Below are 18,212 nucleotides of genomic sequence, written 5' to 3' on the forward strand. Positions count from 1 at the left end.
CAAATGATAAGCCAAATCTGCCAATAAAGTAAAGAAAATCCAGGTCACAAACCCTGCCTCCCTCCTGTTTGAAACAGATACATCTTTGAACACAAAGGAAATGAGAGAATCATGTTTATTAATAACTGCTCGCTGACAGATGATTCGGAATACTACGTGACAGCTGGGGACGAGAAGTGTTCCACCGAGCTCTTCGTGAGAGGTAAAGGGAGAAAGATCTTCCTGCATTAACCAGGGGCAAGGGTTCTCCTCCCGGGGACACTGATCCGAGCGACAGGCAAGGTGGCTGCTTTAGCCCAGAGCAGAAGCAGTCACTCTTGCAGAAACGTCCAGCTTGCCTGTTCAGTTAGCTCAGTACCGAGGCTCCATTACGTCGGCAGGTGTCCTGAGTCCTAATTCACCCACTGATTTGTTGAAGAGCAGCTGAGGGGAGAGAAAAGCTGCAGTGTGAAACTACCTCGTGCTTTTGACTTAAGCCCAGCACTGCTCAGCTAGATGGATATTTCAGGGGCAGCCTCTGAAACCCACCATCTTGGCCCCTGCGTTGAATACATGAAGGCAGCTATGTTAGGAGGAGGGCATCGCCCACTGATGTCCAAAGAGTAGCATTTACTAACCCTGGTGAAAAGCTGGGGGAGGCAAAGAATTCCAGGTTGACCTTATTTTCTCTCTGAAGCCCTCTAGCTACAGATAACTCTATTCTCTATCCTTGGTCGAGAGCCAGAATCCAAACCTCATTATACACTCTCCGTCAACTGCTTTATCTACCATCTGGTACCTTACTTGACGAAGGCAGGAAGTTTGCTGTGCATTTTATGTGCTCTCCAGAACAATAATTCATTGGATTCAAATGGTTCTGAAACAACTGGGGGGAGCTGATCCAGCGGGGACAGCTGTTTGCTTTGCCACAGACAGACAGACAGACAGACAGACAGAATTCTCACCTCCGATTCATGCCCCACAATTGATGTTTCTTTCCCATGCTGGGTTTTCCCCTGTGAACAGACTGCGACTCAAGACACAGGCTCTGGCTGTTTATTGATTTTGATTTCTTCTGTTCCAACCAGAGCCTCCGATTATGTTGACTAAGCAGCTGGAAGACACGAACGCCTACTGTGGGGAGACAGTGGAGCTGGAAGTTGAGGTGTCGGAAGATGACGCCAATGTCAAATGGTAAAATCGCTTTGTGGATGCCTGCCTGTGTCTGATAGACCAATAGAATGCAACATGGGACCGACTTCTACTAAACATGAGAACAATCTCAGCCTCTTCTGTATGAGCAGAGATGATAACCCAAACCCTACCATGAGCTGAAAAGCCAACTCCTAGAGAACTGTCTGAGCAGAGACATAGGGAGGCGGGTACTTGCTGGGAAATGGATCACGCAGGTTACCCAAGAGTTTTGACTGGAAATAGCATGGGTGTTCCTCAACTTTGTAGCCATCCTAACTGGCAACTTACATGAAAAATATAATGTGCCTATCTTCCATTTCAATCCTCACTGTCTCTGGGAAGGTAACCCAGGAGGACAGTGTTCACCTAGCACGCTCAAGACCCCAGCCCCCAGCCCTTTCGCCCAAGAATTCATTTTTCACCACTTTATATTTTCAGTTCCCTAGAAGAATATGGTAGGATGAAAATCAACAACTCCTTTCGATAATTTAAAAGAGCCAGGGGATGTGGTTTTAATGGTGATGCATAGTTACCTGGTTCAAGGTCTTCAGTTTGACCATTTGCAACACATACACGAACAAACAAATAAAAACAAAAATGCAAGGTGGTGGGAAAGGGAGAGTCTTTTATTGTATGTTCCCCGAGAGTTATTAGCTCAAAATTAAAAACTAGAAGCTTGAAGATCATAGTATGAAATGTGATGTTGAGAGGAAAATAGTAAATTACACCACAGGAATCAGTAGTCATGAGCGTGAAAAAGATTGTTAGTACTGATCTGGGATATGGGTAATTTAAAAATGTGCTGTGAGGCCGAAAGTGAGGCCGAATTCATTCTTAGCACCCCCCCCCCCCTGATTGAGAGAAGAGGTGCTCCATGTTCTTTTGTTTGTCCATTTGTTGTTTTTGGTTTTGTTGGAGGCAGGGTTTCTCTGTGTAGCTTTGGGTCCTGTTCTGTCCTGGAACTCACTCTGTAAACCAGGCTGGCCTCGAACTCACAGGGATCTGCCTGCCTCTGCCTCCCTGAGTGCTGGAATTAAGGGTGTGCACCACCACCACCCAGTGCTCATGTTCTTTTAATGTGATTTTGTACAAAATACTTGACCAGTGGACCTAAGTTGTGTTCTTTAGTGAATCCTTCCTGTATGTCTGGGATATGTTAGGAACCTAGGAAGACAGTGGGATAAAACAATAAACAAACATTTCCAGAAATTTATTTTTTTCATTTTTTTACATATATATTATATACATATGTATAATTAGTTTGATCATGTCTCCCATTACCCTCCCTTATTCCCTTCTTCTTTCCACTGAACGTCTTCTTCCTCCCTTTACATCCATGCACACTCAGGTTTAAGAATGGTGAAGAGATCTTCCCGGGTCCAAAGTCAAGATACAAAGTTAAAGTTGAGGGCAAGAAACACACTTTGATCATAGAAGGTGCGACAAAGGCGGACAGCGCGGAGTACTCGGCCATGACGACCGGGGGACAATCATCTGCCAAACTCAGCGTTGACTGTAAGTAAGACTTCTCGGATGTCTTCTAAATCCATGCGAGATTGTGTTTATTAACTCAGCTTTACATTCAAGTGAACACTCATAAAATAAAGGCAAACACGTCTTTAGAAAATAAAAAGATAAGCTGGGCGGTGGTGGTACACGCCTTGGGAGGCAGAGGCAGGTAGGTCTGTGAGTTCGAAGCCAGCCTGAGGTTTCCTTGTGGGCGTGGCCCTGGAATGCCTCGCGAAGTAGCGCGAGGATTATCTGAAATCACGTAAACAGTTGTAAACCTTAGATGTGAATGGATCTGGCCCTTATCTTATGGGCGAACAACCATCGGGAAGGATATCTGAAGGTGATGGACTTGTGCTACGCCCGGTTCTGTCCAGTTCCATCACCGATACTGGGAAAACGTGTCCTCTCCAGAGCGTGGGTGGCAGCAGAGCTGACGGACCCTGTGAAATGCCGCCACGCGGGCTGCTCTGCAGCCTGGCTGTGGGTCCATCACGCTCTCTGTTTCTGTAGTGAGGCCCCTCAAAATCACGACGCCGCTGACCGATCAGACTGTCAAACTTGGGAAAGAGGTGTGCTTGAAGTGTGAAATCTCCGAAAACGTGCCGGGGAAATGGACAAAAAATGGCCTGCCTGTCCAGGAGAGCGACCGTGTGAAGGTCGTGCACAAAGGAAGGTAAGCAAGCCGAGCGGGCCGCCCGTCAGGAATTGGCCGCATTCGCTTTTCCTACTCCCCAAGTTACATATTCGTGGGCTCTTTCTTTGGAGAGTAGGGAGACGACTTGTTCACGGTCTGGTAAGAACCGGCGACTGCTTTGCTGTATACCCACCCCATCCTGCTTGAGATCCTCCGCCTGTACCTCATGCTACGGCACACCATCCCACACCTGCCAACGGCACCATCTGAACGCGTGGCTAGAGGAATGACTGAGGACCTGACCATTTATCAGCTGGCCCTAATGTTCCTTAAGACAGATAGGAGCCCACTGGTTTGGGCTGAACTTTTGCCCCGGGCCGGCAGTCCAAATAAACATGGAGGTACCATGCTGGTGTTTCACCCTGCCTTGCCCAAACCAAGTTGTTTGTCAGAGTTTGCAGAAATTGAGATAATGAGGACTAATACCAAACCCTAGAACTGGACTCTTGGAGTTGGCGTGAGGAGGGAGTTCCCCCTGCTTGGGAAGAACCTGTGTTGTGTTATCTGATGCTGCTCTCCCACCCTTTGTCTATAATATCAGCTTCCTCTCTTCAGTTTCTTGGAGCACTCATTCTGCTTTATGGAGTTTGTTGCCTGATTCCAGAATGCAAATAAATGTCAGTTAAGACCCTTATAGCATGGGACTGGAGAGATGCTTCTGTGGTTAAGAGCACTGGCTGCTCTTTTAGAGGACCAGAGTTCAATTCCCAGCACCTACACGGTAGCTCACAACGTCTTAATTCTAGTTTCAAAGATCTCTTCTGACCTTCACAGGCCCTGCATGCACTCAGTACACATATATACTTTTAAGAAAAACACCCATACACATACAATAAAAATAAATCTTTTCTTGTTTATTTGGCTTCTTTTTTTTTTTTTTTGACACAGGATTTCTCTGTGTAGTCCTGGGTATTCTGGAACTCTCTATGTAGACCAAGCTGGCCTTGGATTCACAGAGATCTTCCTGCTTCTGCCTCCTGAGTGGGATTAAAGGTGTGTGCCACCACCAGGCTAATAAATAAATCTTAAAAAAAAACTTTACACAATAATTATATCAGTCATTTAATTAAGTCATATTAAATAATAATAGCTGTCATATGACCTTCCTTCTATTTTCATTTTCTTGGAGGAAGCATAATTGCCTAGAATCTAGCAAAGATTTAAGGCAAGAAATTGAACCTTGATTCCCAGACTCTCACCCAATCGCAAGTGGCTTTATGGAGCTTAAAAATAGTCCTTAAAGTTTCATATGCGTACGAGAATACACATCCATAACATCACAGATTATCCTTCATATGTCATGTATGTCTACATCAGTATACATGCATGTGGTGCTGAGGATTGAGTTCAGGGCCTCACACATGCTAGGTAACGCTCCACCCCGAGCTACACACGTTTTACAGTGGAATGATCCATCCGTTCCATCCGGTCCTCACCGATTTGTGACCCGTAAATTTAGGAGCTATTATTCTTTGATGCATGTAACCCAAGTCAGTGTTACCCTTTGTCATTTCTTGTATGTTTAAGTGGTGTAGCATTATTAAGATACTGCATTTTGTTCTTTTTGAAGTTATGAAAAAAGAATAATAGACACTTACATACATAATAAGCAGATTGCACGTGCAGAGATACTTTCATATACTCCAAACCAGAGCTGACTTGGTCAATAAATAGAATAAATGCCCCCCATCTCTCCATGTCCCTCTCTTTCTCCCTCTCCTATATGAAGCAAGTGCATTAAGTAAAGGACTCTCTCTTTGGCGTGGGTCATGGGTACGCTCCAGCCTTGCACAGTGTTGGGAATCTGTTTCTCCTATTTCTTTAGAATCCACAAGTTAGTCATCGCCAATGCTCTCACAGAAGATGAAGGGGAATATGTGTTTACTCCAGACGCATACAACATTCCTATGTCTGCCAAAGTTCATGTCATTGGTGAGTAGATCAAAGACATTATCGTACAGCTGTCCACTTGCTTGCTCACCTTGGACTATAATGTATCGAAAGCTATATGATTCGAAGATCCATCAACTTGATATTACTCATCCATATAAGTAGTTGATTTATAAGTCTAACAAGAAGCAGTTAAGGGTGCCAAGCACCAACTGTTGTGATGACTCATATATATACACATTTATTCATACGTGTATGTATGTGTGTATATCTATGTATATGTGCATATATATGCATATAAATACACACACATACATACTTTTAGCCAGGTTGAAAATTGATTGTTACCCATGTTTATCAGTAGCCAGTCACTAGCCAAAATACATGGAAATGGTGTGTGGTAACAAACGCTGTGCTGAATAAATTCCAGATCCGCCCAAGATCATCCTGGATGGCCTTGATGCTGACAACACGGTAACAGTCATTGCCGGAAGCAAGCTTCGTCTTGAGATCCCTGTCACAGGGGAGCCACCTCCCAAGGCCATCTGGAGCCGAGCAGACAAGGTTTGTCTCACACAACCTTCTCCTTGGCCCTTTCCCCCCATGATTCGGGTGAAGGAAAAAGGTACAAATCAATATGTATGCTAAAGCTGGGTGTGGTGGTGTGGTGCACGCCTTTAATCCCAACACTGGAGACAGACATGGGCAGATTTCTGTGAGTTTGAAGCTAGCCTGGTCAACATGATGAGTTCCAGGATAGCTACAAAATGAGACTTGAACTCAAACACCCCCCCCCCCCCCCACACACACACACACACGGAGCACACGGAGCACGTTATGGGTATAATTCCTTTGAAAAGAGAACGGGGCTGGTTTTCAGGTAAGCCTATTAATCATATATTTTTCCATTTCTAGCCACCCACTTATTCTGCCAAGCGTGATTTTATGAGTTATGGGCAGGGTCCCACCTTATACCCCATGGATGCCATGGGGCAGGCAGGAAGAAAAGTAGAAAAGTAGTGAATAAGTGAAGAAATTAAGGAATAAAATCACTGTGCAGAGGAGGCAGTGCTGTGGAAATAATAACGGAGGACATGCTAAACTGGGTAGGGTAAGACAAGAGCGTTCGAGGACAGCAAAGGCCACCTAAAAAAGACCCTGTCTTTAAAATCCCTAGTAATCATTAGTGTAATGATAATAATATATTAATAAATAAATATGACAACAACAAAAGCCCAAGAGCCTATTGTGACAGCAAGTGGTTGTATAGTCACTGCGGCCTGGAACTCCAAAGGGCAGAGATGCCCAGTGAAGGCCCGGCACATGCCATGGTCAAGGACAGAGAAAGAGGTCACTGTGTGGGAGGCCTAGAAAGTCTGCTGGGGCACCAAGACTAGGAGAAAAACACAAGAGATGGGTGGGGAGAGAATCTCAGTTTAAACTACTCCTGGCTTCCTGCCACCAAAAAAAGTTACATTTGAAAAGTAGAACAGGAAACTTCCTTCCAAAATAGAACAGCAGGAACCGACTTATATTCTCACATAGGTAATCCCCAAATTGACAAAATTGTGTCAACAGTTATTTTCTCGACATTGGCGTTGAGTTCTGAAACGGAACAAGTCCAAACATGACCAGAGAGAGAGGCAGGCCTACAACTGCCTTGCTGAGCGAGTTCTCCCTGCTGGGGGATGTGCTTAGGGGCTGAGCCTTTGCCCTGGCATGTGCAAGGCCCTGGATTTGATTCCTAGCAGAGGAGGGGATGGGGAGAGGACATATTTCAGTTTCAGGGAATGTATAGGAGGAGACACCCAGTCAGAACCTACAGACTCTAGGATTTTTCATTCAAGAAGTTCAAGATGGCAGAAATCATCAGACTTGTGCCAGAGTAGAAAGCTGCACAGATCCAGCCCCGGGGCTCTCCGACCAGTGTGGTGGCCTTTAACCCCGGCGTGTTGGAGGCAGAGGCAGGAGGATTTTTGTGAATTCAAGGTCAGCCTGGTCAACATAGCAAATTCCAGGCAGGTGGATCTCTGTGAGTTGGAGGCCAGCCTGGTCTACAAAAGCCAGTTCCAGGACAGGCTCCCAAAGCTACAGAGAAACCCTGTCTTGAAAAACCAAAAAAAAAAAAAAAAAAAAAAAACCAGAAGAAGAAGGGTACAATAGGCTCAGCTTTCCTCAGCCAGCTGGAATTGATCCTCATCTAAAGTGGAAACCGAGGGCTGGCACATGGGTCAGTGGTTAAGAGCACTGGTTGCTCATGCAGAGGACCCAGGGGTCAGTTCCCAGCACCCACATGGCAGCTCACAACCACCTATAACTCCAGCTCCAGGAGATCTGACGCCCTCTTCTGACCATTAGGGGCACTGCATACACATGGTACAGGCAAAACAGTCACACACGTAAAATAAAAATAACTCTTAAGAGAAACAAAATGAAAACAGTAGTAACTGGAGTAGAAAATTATCCTCGCACCATATTCTTCATCTCTGCATACCCCTGCCTGGTTTTCTGCAGTTCCTTGTGGGTTGTTTGTTGAGGTAAGATCTCGTTATGTAGCTATGGCTGGCTTGGAACTTGCTAAGTAGACCAGGCCGACCTCGAACTCACAGAGATCCACGTCCAGAGCTCTGGGACTAAATGTGTGCCACACTCTGGGCCTTCTCAATGTTTTCAGACTCCCAAGACTTCCATGCAAATGAAAATCATGAGAACCCCGATACGAGTTCGGGTATTCCTGATTTTAAACACATCAAAAGGCTTGTGTCCTAAAAGGATACCCTCCACCCTTGTATTCTTCTGTCCCCCGACTTTCTCTTGGTAAAACTTGTAGTTATCGGGCTTTTGAATAGAGATCCAGCTCTCTCCCTTTCAGCTGTGTGGGCTTTGAGCACATCAAGTCCGGGTTTCCCCGCGTGTGGATGGGCTAACTGGAGTAGGATGTGGACTGCCCGGGGTCCTCGGGGGCTCTGTAGCAGCTCCTGTCAGTCCGTCATGCCAAGTCTGCCTCTTCCTCGTCAGGCTATCATGGAGGGCAGTGGCCGGATCAGGGCAGAGTCGTACCCTGACAGCAGCACGCTGGTCATTGACGTGGCGGAGAGAGATGACTCCGGCGTGTACAACATCAACCTGAAAAACGAAGCCGGAGAAGCACATGCAAGCATCAAGATCAAAGTCGTGGGTAAGTCCTCCACAGAGCCAGCCTCCATCCCAGAGCTGACAGGAGGAAGCTGGCGTCTCTCTACAGTCTAGCTCTGTTACTTTTCTTCCTCCCTCTTCTTTGTCTCCTCTGTTTTCTTGCCTAGAGGAATTTTAACTGGAGGGACTGAATAGCATTTGGAGCTACGGTTTCTTAGATTTTCAAGGTTGTCATCCCTTTGAAAAACCTTTAAAGTTTTTTAAGTTGTTTTTACAATGAAGAGATAATTACATTATTTTACCTTTTCCTTTTTCTTCATCCAACTCCTCCCATTCTCCCCAATTCTCTCGCAAATCCATGCCCTCTTTCAATTCTTATTCACACGCATACACACACACACACACACACACACACACACACATGCACACATCCACACACACATGCACACACCAAATGCATGTGTAGAAATACAACCTGCCCAGTCCAGTCAGTGTTACTTGCATGTGTGTGCTTTCAGGACTGACTGCTTGGTATTGGGTAACCAGCTAAGGGCTCACCCATGGTGAAGATGGCTCCTTCCACCTCCAGAATTCCTTAGTTGCCTGTGCAGTTCTTTATGTATGGGGGAGCCCTACAAGATTCCCCCCTTCCACGTTAGCACATCTGTTGATGCTGTACTTGTTACCGTTTTGTTTAGACAGCATACTGTTCGATCATGGGTGAAGCCACCTGTTTGCTAGGACAGGCAATCGCACAGACGTCTTGCTCCTTTGGCTCCTATCATCTTCCCATCCCTTCTTCTGTAGTGTTCCCCAAGTCTGGGATTTCGAGCTTGTGTTGTAGACATATCAGCTGGTGTGGGCACCCCGTGACTGTTGGCATATGCATTATGAACAGTTGTGGTAGTCTATAATAGTCTGTTGCAAAGAGAAGTTTTCTTTGTTGAGGCGTGAGAACTTACTTGTGGGTGAACAGTAAGTATTTAGAATGCAGTTAGGAATCATGGTAGTTTAGTAACACACCAGTCATAGGTTCTCCTCTGAGATCCGTGACCTCACTAGCTCAGGGTAGTTGCTTTTGGGTACCCACTAAAGATCACTGACACACAGTTGCTAACTTCCCACATCAAACATTTTGAGGAATGGTGACTTTGGTTCTTAGCTTTCTAAATCCACTTTTCCTAAGCTGAAACCCAGGAACATGACTCTAGCTATTAGCGTCCCAGATGCTCCAGAGTGCCTCTTCCCACTTCAGATTTCCTTGAGGAACCAAATTTCAAATAGACTTTAAATTAGTCACTTTACCAGAAGCTAAACTACAAGACTTGGTGTCATGCCAATGCTGAAGTGATTTCCTCCAGTTAATACCTTAAATCTTCTATTTGATGTAAAATTGACAATAATTAGTTTTTGGTTCCACTTCACTGAAAGTTCATTTTGTAGTTAAAAAAGAAAACTATATCCATCATTTAGGTAATGACTTCTTGTTGCCATTTTCCGAGTAAAAAACAAGCATCTTGGGCTCCATGAGGAACATGCCTTCTAACGTGACAGTTTTCAAGGATTTTAGACATCGCTGTGTTTGTTTTCACTGAGTTCTTTCCCCTTTCCCTGTGTTGACATTTTGCCCAAATTAATTTTTAAAAGAATTTCAGAAAAGGAAAAACAACAACAAATCACCATGGTACCAGGTTCAGCGACCACAGCCCATACTTTACCATTAACAGTTTTCTGTCTTGTCTACCGCAGACATCCCGGACCCTCCAGTGGCACCCAACGTGACGGAAGTGGGAGATGACTGGTGCATCATGAACTGGGAGCCCCCTGCCTATGACGGAGGGTCACCAATCTTGGGTAGTCACAGACGGATCAATCCATGTGATAGCCTGTGTGGTTGGCATTCTCTCAATGCATATCAGAATAGAATACGTTCTGGAAAATGAGTCTAGAAAAGAAGCCTGTTGAATAGGCAGAGTCCTGGCCTAGTCTCCCTGACTGTCCAGGGAAAGGAGGAGACAGTGGCTTGTTGTAATATATGCTATGACTTCAAGTATCTATTGAAATTGAAGTTTCTATTGTGATGTTCTACGGCTCCTTGGGATTTGAGTGGCTCTGATGCATGCCCTCTGACCACCTGCGCTCTCTCTCTCTCTATCTCTCTCTCTCTCTCTCTCCCTCTCTCTCCCTCTCTCCCTCCCTCCCTCCCTCTCTCTCTCTCTCTCTTGTTTGCTCTTTTCACTCAACAACTAATTCCAAGCCAGCTCCAAGTCTAATTTCCATTGCTCCGGCCAGTGAGTACCATAGGGCTATGTCTTAGCCACTGGTCTCATGCTCTGAAGAGACACCCTGGCCAAGGCAACTCTTAGACAAGAACACATTTAGTCGGGGGCTAGCTTACAGCCTTCGAGGGGCAGTCCTCCATCATCATGGTGGGAAGCAGAGACAGACGTGGCACCAGAACAGTAGCTCAGAACATTATACCCTGATCTGCCACCAGGCAGGGAGTTGGGCCTGATGGGAGCTTCTGAATGCGGGTCCGTCTCATTCGAACCTCCACAGGTCGTGCCATGAAGGAATTTCTCAGCATAAAATTCTTAGGAGAATTTGCCTGCTCAACAGAGAAATAATTTTTTTCTATTGGTAGTAATAAAGTTTACAAAACTGATCTTTTCCCCCCTCCCCCTTATTCCCATTGCTGCCACCTTCTGGATTCTTGGCTTTTGACTGCTCAGCCACAGTTGCTTAGTAACTCCTAAGTTGCTAGGAGTTACACATCTCTGATTCATTTCTTATTTTTCTAGTACAGCTATATTTCTCTAGTCCCACTATTTCCTTTCGCCTGTCCCTTACAGAGTTCACATTTCTGTTATCTGATCTGGAATAAGGCGTATTAATACAGAAATGTATCTGATCTCTAACAGCCGATGGAATAAGGCGTATTAATACAGAAATGTATTTGTCTGCTTCTCTCTGTCTTCTCAGAATGTGCAAAATTTTAAGAACAGTTGTCTACTAAAGTCTAATTTTGGGGGGCAAGATAAATAATCAGAGTGTCTACTTCATACACTACAGGCTACTTCATTGAGAGGAAAAAGAAGCAGAGCTCTCGGTGGATGCGACTGAACTTTGATCTCTGCAAGGAAACAACTTTCGAGCCCAAGAAGATGATTGAAGGCGTGGCCTACGAGGTCCGCATCTTTGCGGTCAATGCCATTGGTATCTCCAAGCCCAGTATGCCGTCCAAGCCTTTTGTTCCTTTGGGTGAGTCCAGGGAAGCGGCTCTGTTGTGGAAATCACTGCCCCCCCCCACCCCGTTATTACTACTGCTTTCCCTCTCACTTCTAAACTGGGATGACCTGGACCAGCCAGCCAGGGCTAAGGGCAATACTGAAAGAAATTCAATACAGCCTGGCAGTGGTGGCGCACGCCTTTAATCTCAGCACTCTGGAGGCCGAGGCTGGTGGATCTCTGTGAGTTCGAGACCAGCCTGGTCTACAGAGTGAGTTCTAGGACAGGCTCCAAAGCAACACAAGAGAAACCCTGTCTCAAAAAAACAAAACCAAAACTAAAACAAAACAAATCAATACAGACTTCGGAGACGTTGATCTGACCGTCTTCAGAAGATAGGTTTTGGAATTCATTTCCAGAACTCCAGTGAGAGCTGTGGGTGGCTCCCACTGCCTTCCTGACTGGAAACATGAAACTGAGACCATGTGACTCCTCTCCATTGTCTTCTTAGAGTGCTATAGACCATAGCTACATTTGCTAGTGAACCTCTGTGCCTTGTAATTCTACCTCAGTTTACAACTGCATCTTAAATTTATCTATGAAACAACAACAGAAAGTCCAGCAAAGGCAAATGAAAGATAGGCTGTCTCTACAATTTTATTGTTCTTATGTATTCCTTAAGAAATGGAAAATTCAGTATAAGAGTTTGTTTAAAATGACAAATCTCAGAGCTGGAGAGATGGTTCAGCGATTAAGAACAGGCATTGCTCTTGCGGAGTACCTGAGCCTGACCCAGCAGCCACATGGGGCAAACTCAAAGCTACCTCTAACTCCAGCTCTGGGGGGATCCGACAACTCTCTCTTTTGATGCCAGGCACCTGCCTGTATGGGCACGTAGCCCCTCCCACATATATGTGCATAATTAAAAATGATAAATATTTCAAATTCTAGGGTTATGGAAACTTTAGATCATTAGATTTCCCCCAAATTGATTTCTCTAACTCCCTGTGGTTGTCCAACCTCTTCCACAAACTTTCCCAACTGGAGAAGGAGTGTGGCAGTCTTTCCAAGATTCTTTTGTCAGGCAGATAGTTGGCTCACACATGGCCATGCTCTGGTTGTCTCACCCATGGCCACGCTCTGGTTGGCTCACACATGACCACGCTCTGGTTGGCTCACCCATGGCCACGCTCTGGTTGGCTCACATGCTCTGGTTGGCTCACCCATGGCCACGCTCTGGTTGGCTCACATGCTCTGGTTGGCTCACTCATGGCCACGCTCTGGTTGATCACCCATGGCCACGCTCTGGTTGGTCACCCATGGCCACACTCTGATTGGCTCACGCATGGCCACACTCTGGTTGACTCACACACTCTGTTTGGCTCACCCATGGCCACGCTCTGGTTGGTCACCCATGGCCACACTCTGATTGGCTCACGCATGGCCACACTCTGGTTGACTCACACACTCTGTTTGGCTCACCCATGGCCACGCTCTGGTTGGCTCACACGCTCTGGTTGGCTCACTCGTGGCCACGCTCTGGTTGGCTCACCCATGGCCATGCTCTGGTTGGCTTACCCATGGCCACGCTCTGGTTGGCTCACTCGTGGCCACGCTCTGGTTGGCTCACTCGTGGCCACTCTCTGGTTGGCTCACCCATGGCCACACTCTGGTTGGCTCACCCATGGCCAGGCTCTGTGAGCTCTCACTGGATGTTAGCAATGCCAGGAGCTTCTGCGTGTATTTCTAGTTGCATCCCAGCTTACCTTATCGTGGGTGCTCCGCCATGGCTCCATCTTCACGGTTTCTTCTTTTCCCCACTTTCATCTCTTCAGCTGTGACCAGCCCTCCTACTCTTCTGGCTGTTGATTCCGTTACCGACTCGTCAGTGACCATGAAGTGGAGGCCCCCGGACCAGATTGGTGCAGCAGGTTTAGATGGCTATGTGCTAGAGTATTGCATGGAAGGAAGTAAGTACTCCTAGCAGTTACAGTGAATACCTTCAGCGCTAGGTGAGCTATGCCTTACTTTCTTTTGTCTTTCTTGGGAAACCACCGCTTTCTTCCTGAAAACGATACCAAGCCAAAGGTCATCTTTCTAAGATGGAGGTGAATATAGACATCCTCTGGTATTTAATGGTATATATAGAGAGAGGCTAAAAACATCTGAATTGGGCTGTGAGGTGGGTGTCACCACTGGGCTGGCATAGGAGGATGGTCTTTCGGCAAAGCTTTGGGGACAGCCATTTCTACGCTTGCAGCTGCAGTGTCCGCTGAGCACTGAATGTCTACTTAGGGCAAGCACAGGGGGATAGACTATGCATCTGGCAATCCAGTAAGCATGCCTTTCCTTCCTAAAGAGAGGAGGACTTGAAAGCAACTCTTAATTTTAAGAAGCTAGGATTTAATCCCAGAGAACATGAGCGATGCATTCAACATATGGCAATAACTTATTGTATGTATGTGAAAATTAAATTTTGGAGGGGAAAGGAAAGAGTCCAAAGAACTCCACTGATTAAAGTCAAGGAGAGGAGAAATAAAATATCCCAGGAAACCAAAGCCGAAAGGGTGTGATAGTCACTCATTGCCTGGTGTTTTTTAATTTCCTGCTTGCCATGGCCAGAAGAAAATGGCATTTGAAAATGGAATAGGGGTATAGCTTAGTGATAAAGATTTTCCTGGAGTGTGGTAAGCCCTGGGTTTGATTCCCAAATAGGAAAAAGAAAGGGAAAAAAAGAGAGGAAAGGGGAAGGAAGAAAGAAGGAAGGAAGGAAGAGAGAGAAGAAGAACAGGCAATAGGTGACTGAGACAGGAACAGCCCTGGCTCTGGAGTCGGACTCCTCTCTGGTTGGCAGCAGGCAAACAGTCCCCCCCAAGAAGTTTACTGAGATCTCACCAAGCAAGACCAAGAGTCAACCTCTAAAATTACCTCTGGACCCCAAACTTTAACACTGGAACTTCCCGTGAAGGACGAGAAGCAGCAATGCATTTGGGTATCAAGAATGTAAACACTGATGTGTGTCCTTGGAGGAAAGTCACTGCAGAGAAGACGCTTAACGAAGAGCCACTGTTGACATCCAAGCCTGCACTGGGGCCCTGGCAGAAATGACAGCTGCCACTCAGGAAGAAAAGGAGATGGGGCTGAAGCACCCAGGGCCACTGGTTTTCTCTTACCCAGCCCTCACTCCAGTTGATATGCTTTCTTCAAGCTTTTGAAGGTCCTTGATCCAAAACCAGTGTGGGGGATCTTAAAAGAAAAAAAGGTCCAGGGTTAGCAGAGGGAGGGAAGCGGGTACTGTGGCCAATTCAACGAGAGCATCCGCCAGCATTTCCGAGTATGGTTTCTTTCCGTTCGGTTGTCCCGAGCCCTCCGTTCTGCTTTTCATATGACCCGGCCAGCAGACTTCCCTAACTTATGGGTGATGTGACTTCTGAGCAAGACTCTTCTGTATGTGTATGAAACGGAGCCAATCCTTTACTCTTTTCTTTCTGATAGGTTTAAAACGTGAGAAGATACAGCAAAATGATAGATGGCTGTCATTTTGATGTTACCCGCTTTAGATAAAATACAACGAAGTGTATTTTACATAGTTTTGTGTGTGATCTGTGTAGATATATATGTATATGAGGATATACATATGTATGTGTCCACGTGTACATGGTCATTATGTATATATTTTGCCACATAACATGTCGGGGTTAGCTTTCTATGGAAACTCTTTCGTAACGCGTATCTCTCCCCTCGCAGTCTTTCCTGGTTTTCTTAATGTGGTTGCCTGATTCTTCATTCTCTTTTAATGGCTGCTTCTTCTCCAGACTAATTTCTGAAGTGTTTGATGCTTTTGGATATGCCAGGTTTAGTCTGTAAAAGTCTTTCTTCTTTAAGATTGTGTACGTTTATTTTTATTACTCTGCATCTTCTATTTTATTTTTAATGCCTGAAGCATTTTATTCTTGTTGTCTTCATTCAAGTTCACCCTTTTCTTAGAATATAGACCTCATGATTAAATGACTTACCCACGCCCTCCCCGCCCCTCATGCATTGTTTTCTCTCTGTGCCCCTCAGTTCAAGCAGCTCAGATGCAAAGAGATGGGCGATTTTGGGTCCTCTCTCGTCTTTTTCATCTTGTTTTCTCTCTTATCTGTTTTTTGCTCTTTTGTGTTTTTTCCTCATCTCTCGCCTTCACTTTCCCATCCACTGAGTCTTGCCCGTGCAGCCAGCACAGTAACTAGCACGCAGACTGTTCGCTGAAGGACGTATCTGTTTTCAAAGTCATGAGTAATTTTTATCATCCACATGCCCTCTCAGCCGTCAAGATATCAAACCTTCCTACAAGTCCTGCTAGGGTTGGAAAAAGAGAGAGGGAGGCCAAGGCTCCCAGAGGCAGCCACTTTGGACCCTTTACCCCAGCTCATCTCCTTGGTACCAAAAAATAGGTACATTGTTTCAAACCACTGGAACAAGCCCCAAACCATCCTGTGAGCCCCTCACATGGAACAGGGACATAGGAACATCTAGTTTGTTTTCTTGATACAGCATTCTTTGCCATGATAACCAGGGCTGCTTCCTGAGCTGCCGGGGCTGACTCCATTTCCACTGTGTTAAGGCACAGCTGAGTTTTGGTAAGACAGTGCTAAAGGGTCCTCCTAGCTCTGGGGAAGGAGCCCCACCGTGGGAGCATCCCGTTCCCTGGGGGACTGGAGAGGAACAGGCTGCTCCTCCTGGATTCCAGAACTGACTCTTCCTTTTCCTTTGAGGTCTTGTTTCGCTCTCTAGCTCTTCTTCCCGCCTGTGGAGGTATCCTAGCCTCTCTCCTCTTCTCTTTTCTTCACCCTTTCTTCTCTGGGGCAGGTGCCTGTAGACAAAACCCACAGGCTCCAGAGAGGAAGCTGTGCCTCCCCTTAACACGTTTGGTCTCTTGCGTCACTACCCTGAAGATAGGTCTCTTTGTATACTCTGCATACTTACTAACAGAGAATGCTGATTATGATAACGATAGTCTCCCGGTGTGAAAGTGGGTGTCTTTAATTAATGTATTGACGGACTCTCAAAGGTACATCAGCCAAACAGTCTAATGAGAATGGGGAGGCTGCGATTGATCTACCAGGTAAAGTATCTGTGGCGCTCTCCGACTTTCTTACTCTCTGCCCCGTATCTGGGAATGTTCCATGACCTGACATTTACACGAAAGACCTCCCCCACCACCTCCACACAGAAGTCCATAGGGTTGGGGTGGGAAGGGGTGACTTTCTCATTGGGGGTCCCAGACTTCTCTTTTCCCAGTGGTCGTTTCAGACTTTTAGAAGTTGAAATACTTGTATATCCTAGACGCTGGGTTTAAAATCTTTTGATTTATAAGAGCGTAGACAAAGCTACCAACTGCTGGAAAAGAAAACCCAATTTTTGATTGAAGGAAAGGGTTGTGCTAACTCATGCGATATCAGGTCATGAGCCTCCTTTCCTCTGTGTAAACGGAATTGGCTTTTCTTCATGAATGCAAATGTTCGGAGTCTTTATGCTCACACCAAGGTTCCATAATAATAAGCCAGCTGAGATAAAACAGAGACCACATGGCAAGATTAATGCCTTTCCTTCAGGAGAAGGGCAATGTCCTGTCTTTCTGAACTCTAAAGTTTATCTAGGATTAACTATCAGGATTAAATCAAACAGTATGGAGCCAAGTTTGGAGTAAAGCTACTACAAGATTATTGGGAACACTTTCTCTTACTCGAGGCACTTTGTTCCTGAGCAAGAGGTTTTTATTTTATTTTTTCAGAAACAACAGAGGCTAATTTAATTCTTCCTGTTGTTTATGTTAGTCATCTGGGGACATTTTTTTTAGGTATTTAAATAGTCATAACCTGAATATAGTCCACATCACTTTCTTCTGAAGGATTTAAGTACAAATAAAATGCTAAGCTGGAGTTGGTGGTGATGGCCTGGGATGGCTTCTCTCGCTAAACACTGTTCCTGCTCCTTTTCTTCTTCTTTAACTGGTTTTAGCCGAGGACTGGATCGTTGCAAACACGGACCTGATTGACAAGACGAAGTTCACCATCAATGGTCTGCCCACGGATGCAAAGATCTTCGTGCGTGTGAAGGCGATCAACGCGGCTGGGGCGAGTGAGCCCAAGTACTACTCTCAGCCCATCCTCGTGAAGGAAGTCATAGGTGGGTGGACCGGCTCTCGCGTTTGATCTGCCTGTTCCTCTGTTTGCTTTTACCTTTTAAAATCTCCTTCAAGGGCGGGGGAAATGGCTCAGACTGTAAAGCCCTCCTGTAGGCATGAAAATTTGAGTTTGATCATCAGAACCAACGTAAGAAAGCCAGGCATGGTGATATGTTGTACTCCCAATGCTAGGGAGACAGACACAGGAAGATCTCAGGGGCACGCTGGCCAGCCAGTGTAGCCAATCAGCCAGCTCCAGGCCAGTGAGATTCCCACCTTAAAAAACAAAGCAACAACAAAAGCCCAAGGTGGACATTGTCTTGAAGAATGACACCCAAGGGTGACCTCTGCATGTGTGTGCGCGCGCACACACACACACACACACACACACACACACACATCCCCGACTTA

At 45.9% G+C, this 18,212-nt stretch overlaps 1 protein-coding gene across 1 annotated transcript in view; it reads left to right on the plus strand.

Annotated features, from left to right (window-relative positions):
- The window catches only part of Mybpc1 (myosin binding protein C1), a 78,226-nt gene that overhangs the window by 45,188 nt on the left and 14,826 nt on the right, over positions 1 to 18,212 (plus strand). The window contains exons 15-26 of the mRNA XM_041676213.1: positions 78 to 202; positions 1,068 to 1,173; positions 2,522 to 2,688; positions 3,196 to 3,358; positions 5,205 to 5,311; positions 5,700 to 5,833; positions 8,288 to 8,447; positions 10,154 to 10,258; positions 11,477 to 11,665; positions 13,468 to 13,602; positions 16,686 to 16,739; positions 17,636 to 17,803. Coding sequence (XP_041532147.1) covers positions 78 to 202; positions 1,068 to 1,173; positions 2,522 to 2,688; positions 3,196 to 3,358; positions 5,205 to 5,311; positions 5,700 to 5,833; positions 8,288 to 8,447; positions 10,154 to 10,258; positions 11,477 to 11,665; positions 13,468 to 13,602; positions 16,686 to 16,739; positions 17,636 to 17,803 — 1,613 coding nt within the window. The remainder of the gene's footprint in view (positions 1 to 77; positions 203 to 1,067; positions 1,174 to 2,521; positions 2,689 to 3,195; positions 3,359 to 5,204; positions 5,312 to 5,699; positions 5,834 to 8,287; positions 8,448 to 10,153; positions 10,259 to 11,476; positions 11,666 to 13,467; positions 13,603 to 16,685; positions 16,740 to 17,635; positions 17,804 to 18,212) is intronic.

Source organism: Microtus oregoni, unplaced genomic scaffold (genome assembly GCF_018167655.1).
Source record: "Microtus oregoni isolate MIOR12 unplaced genomic scaffold, Mior012 000001F_ref0000356, whole genome shotgun sequence".
In the NCBI taxonomy this organism is placed as follows: Eukaryota; Metazoa; Chordata; class Mammalia; order Rodentia; family Cricetidae; genus Microtus; species Microtus oregoni.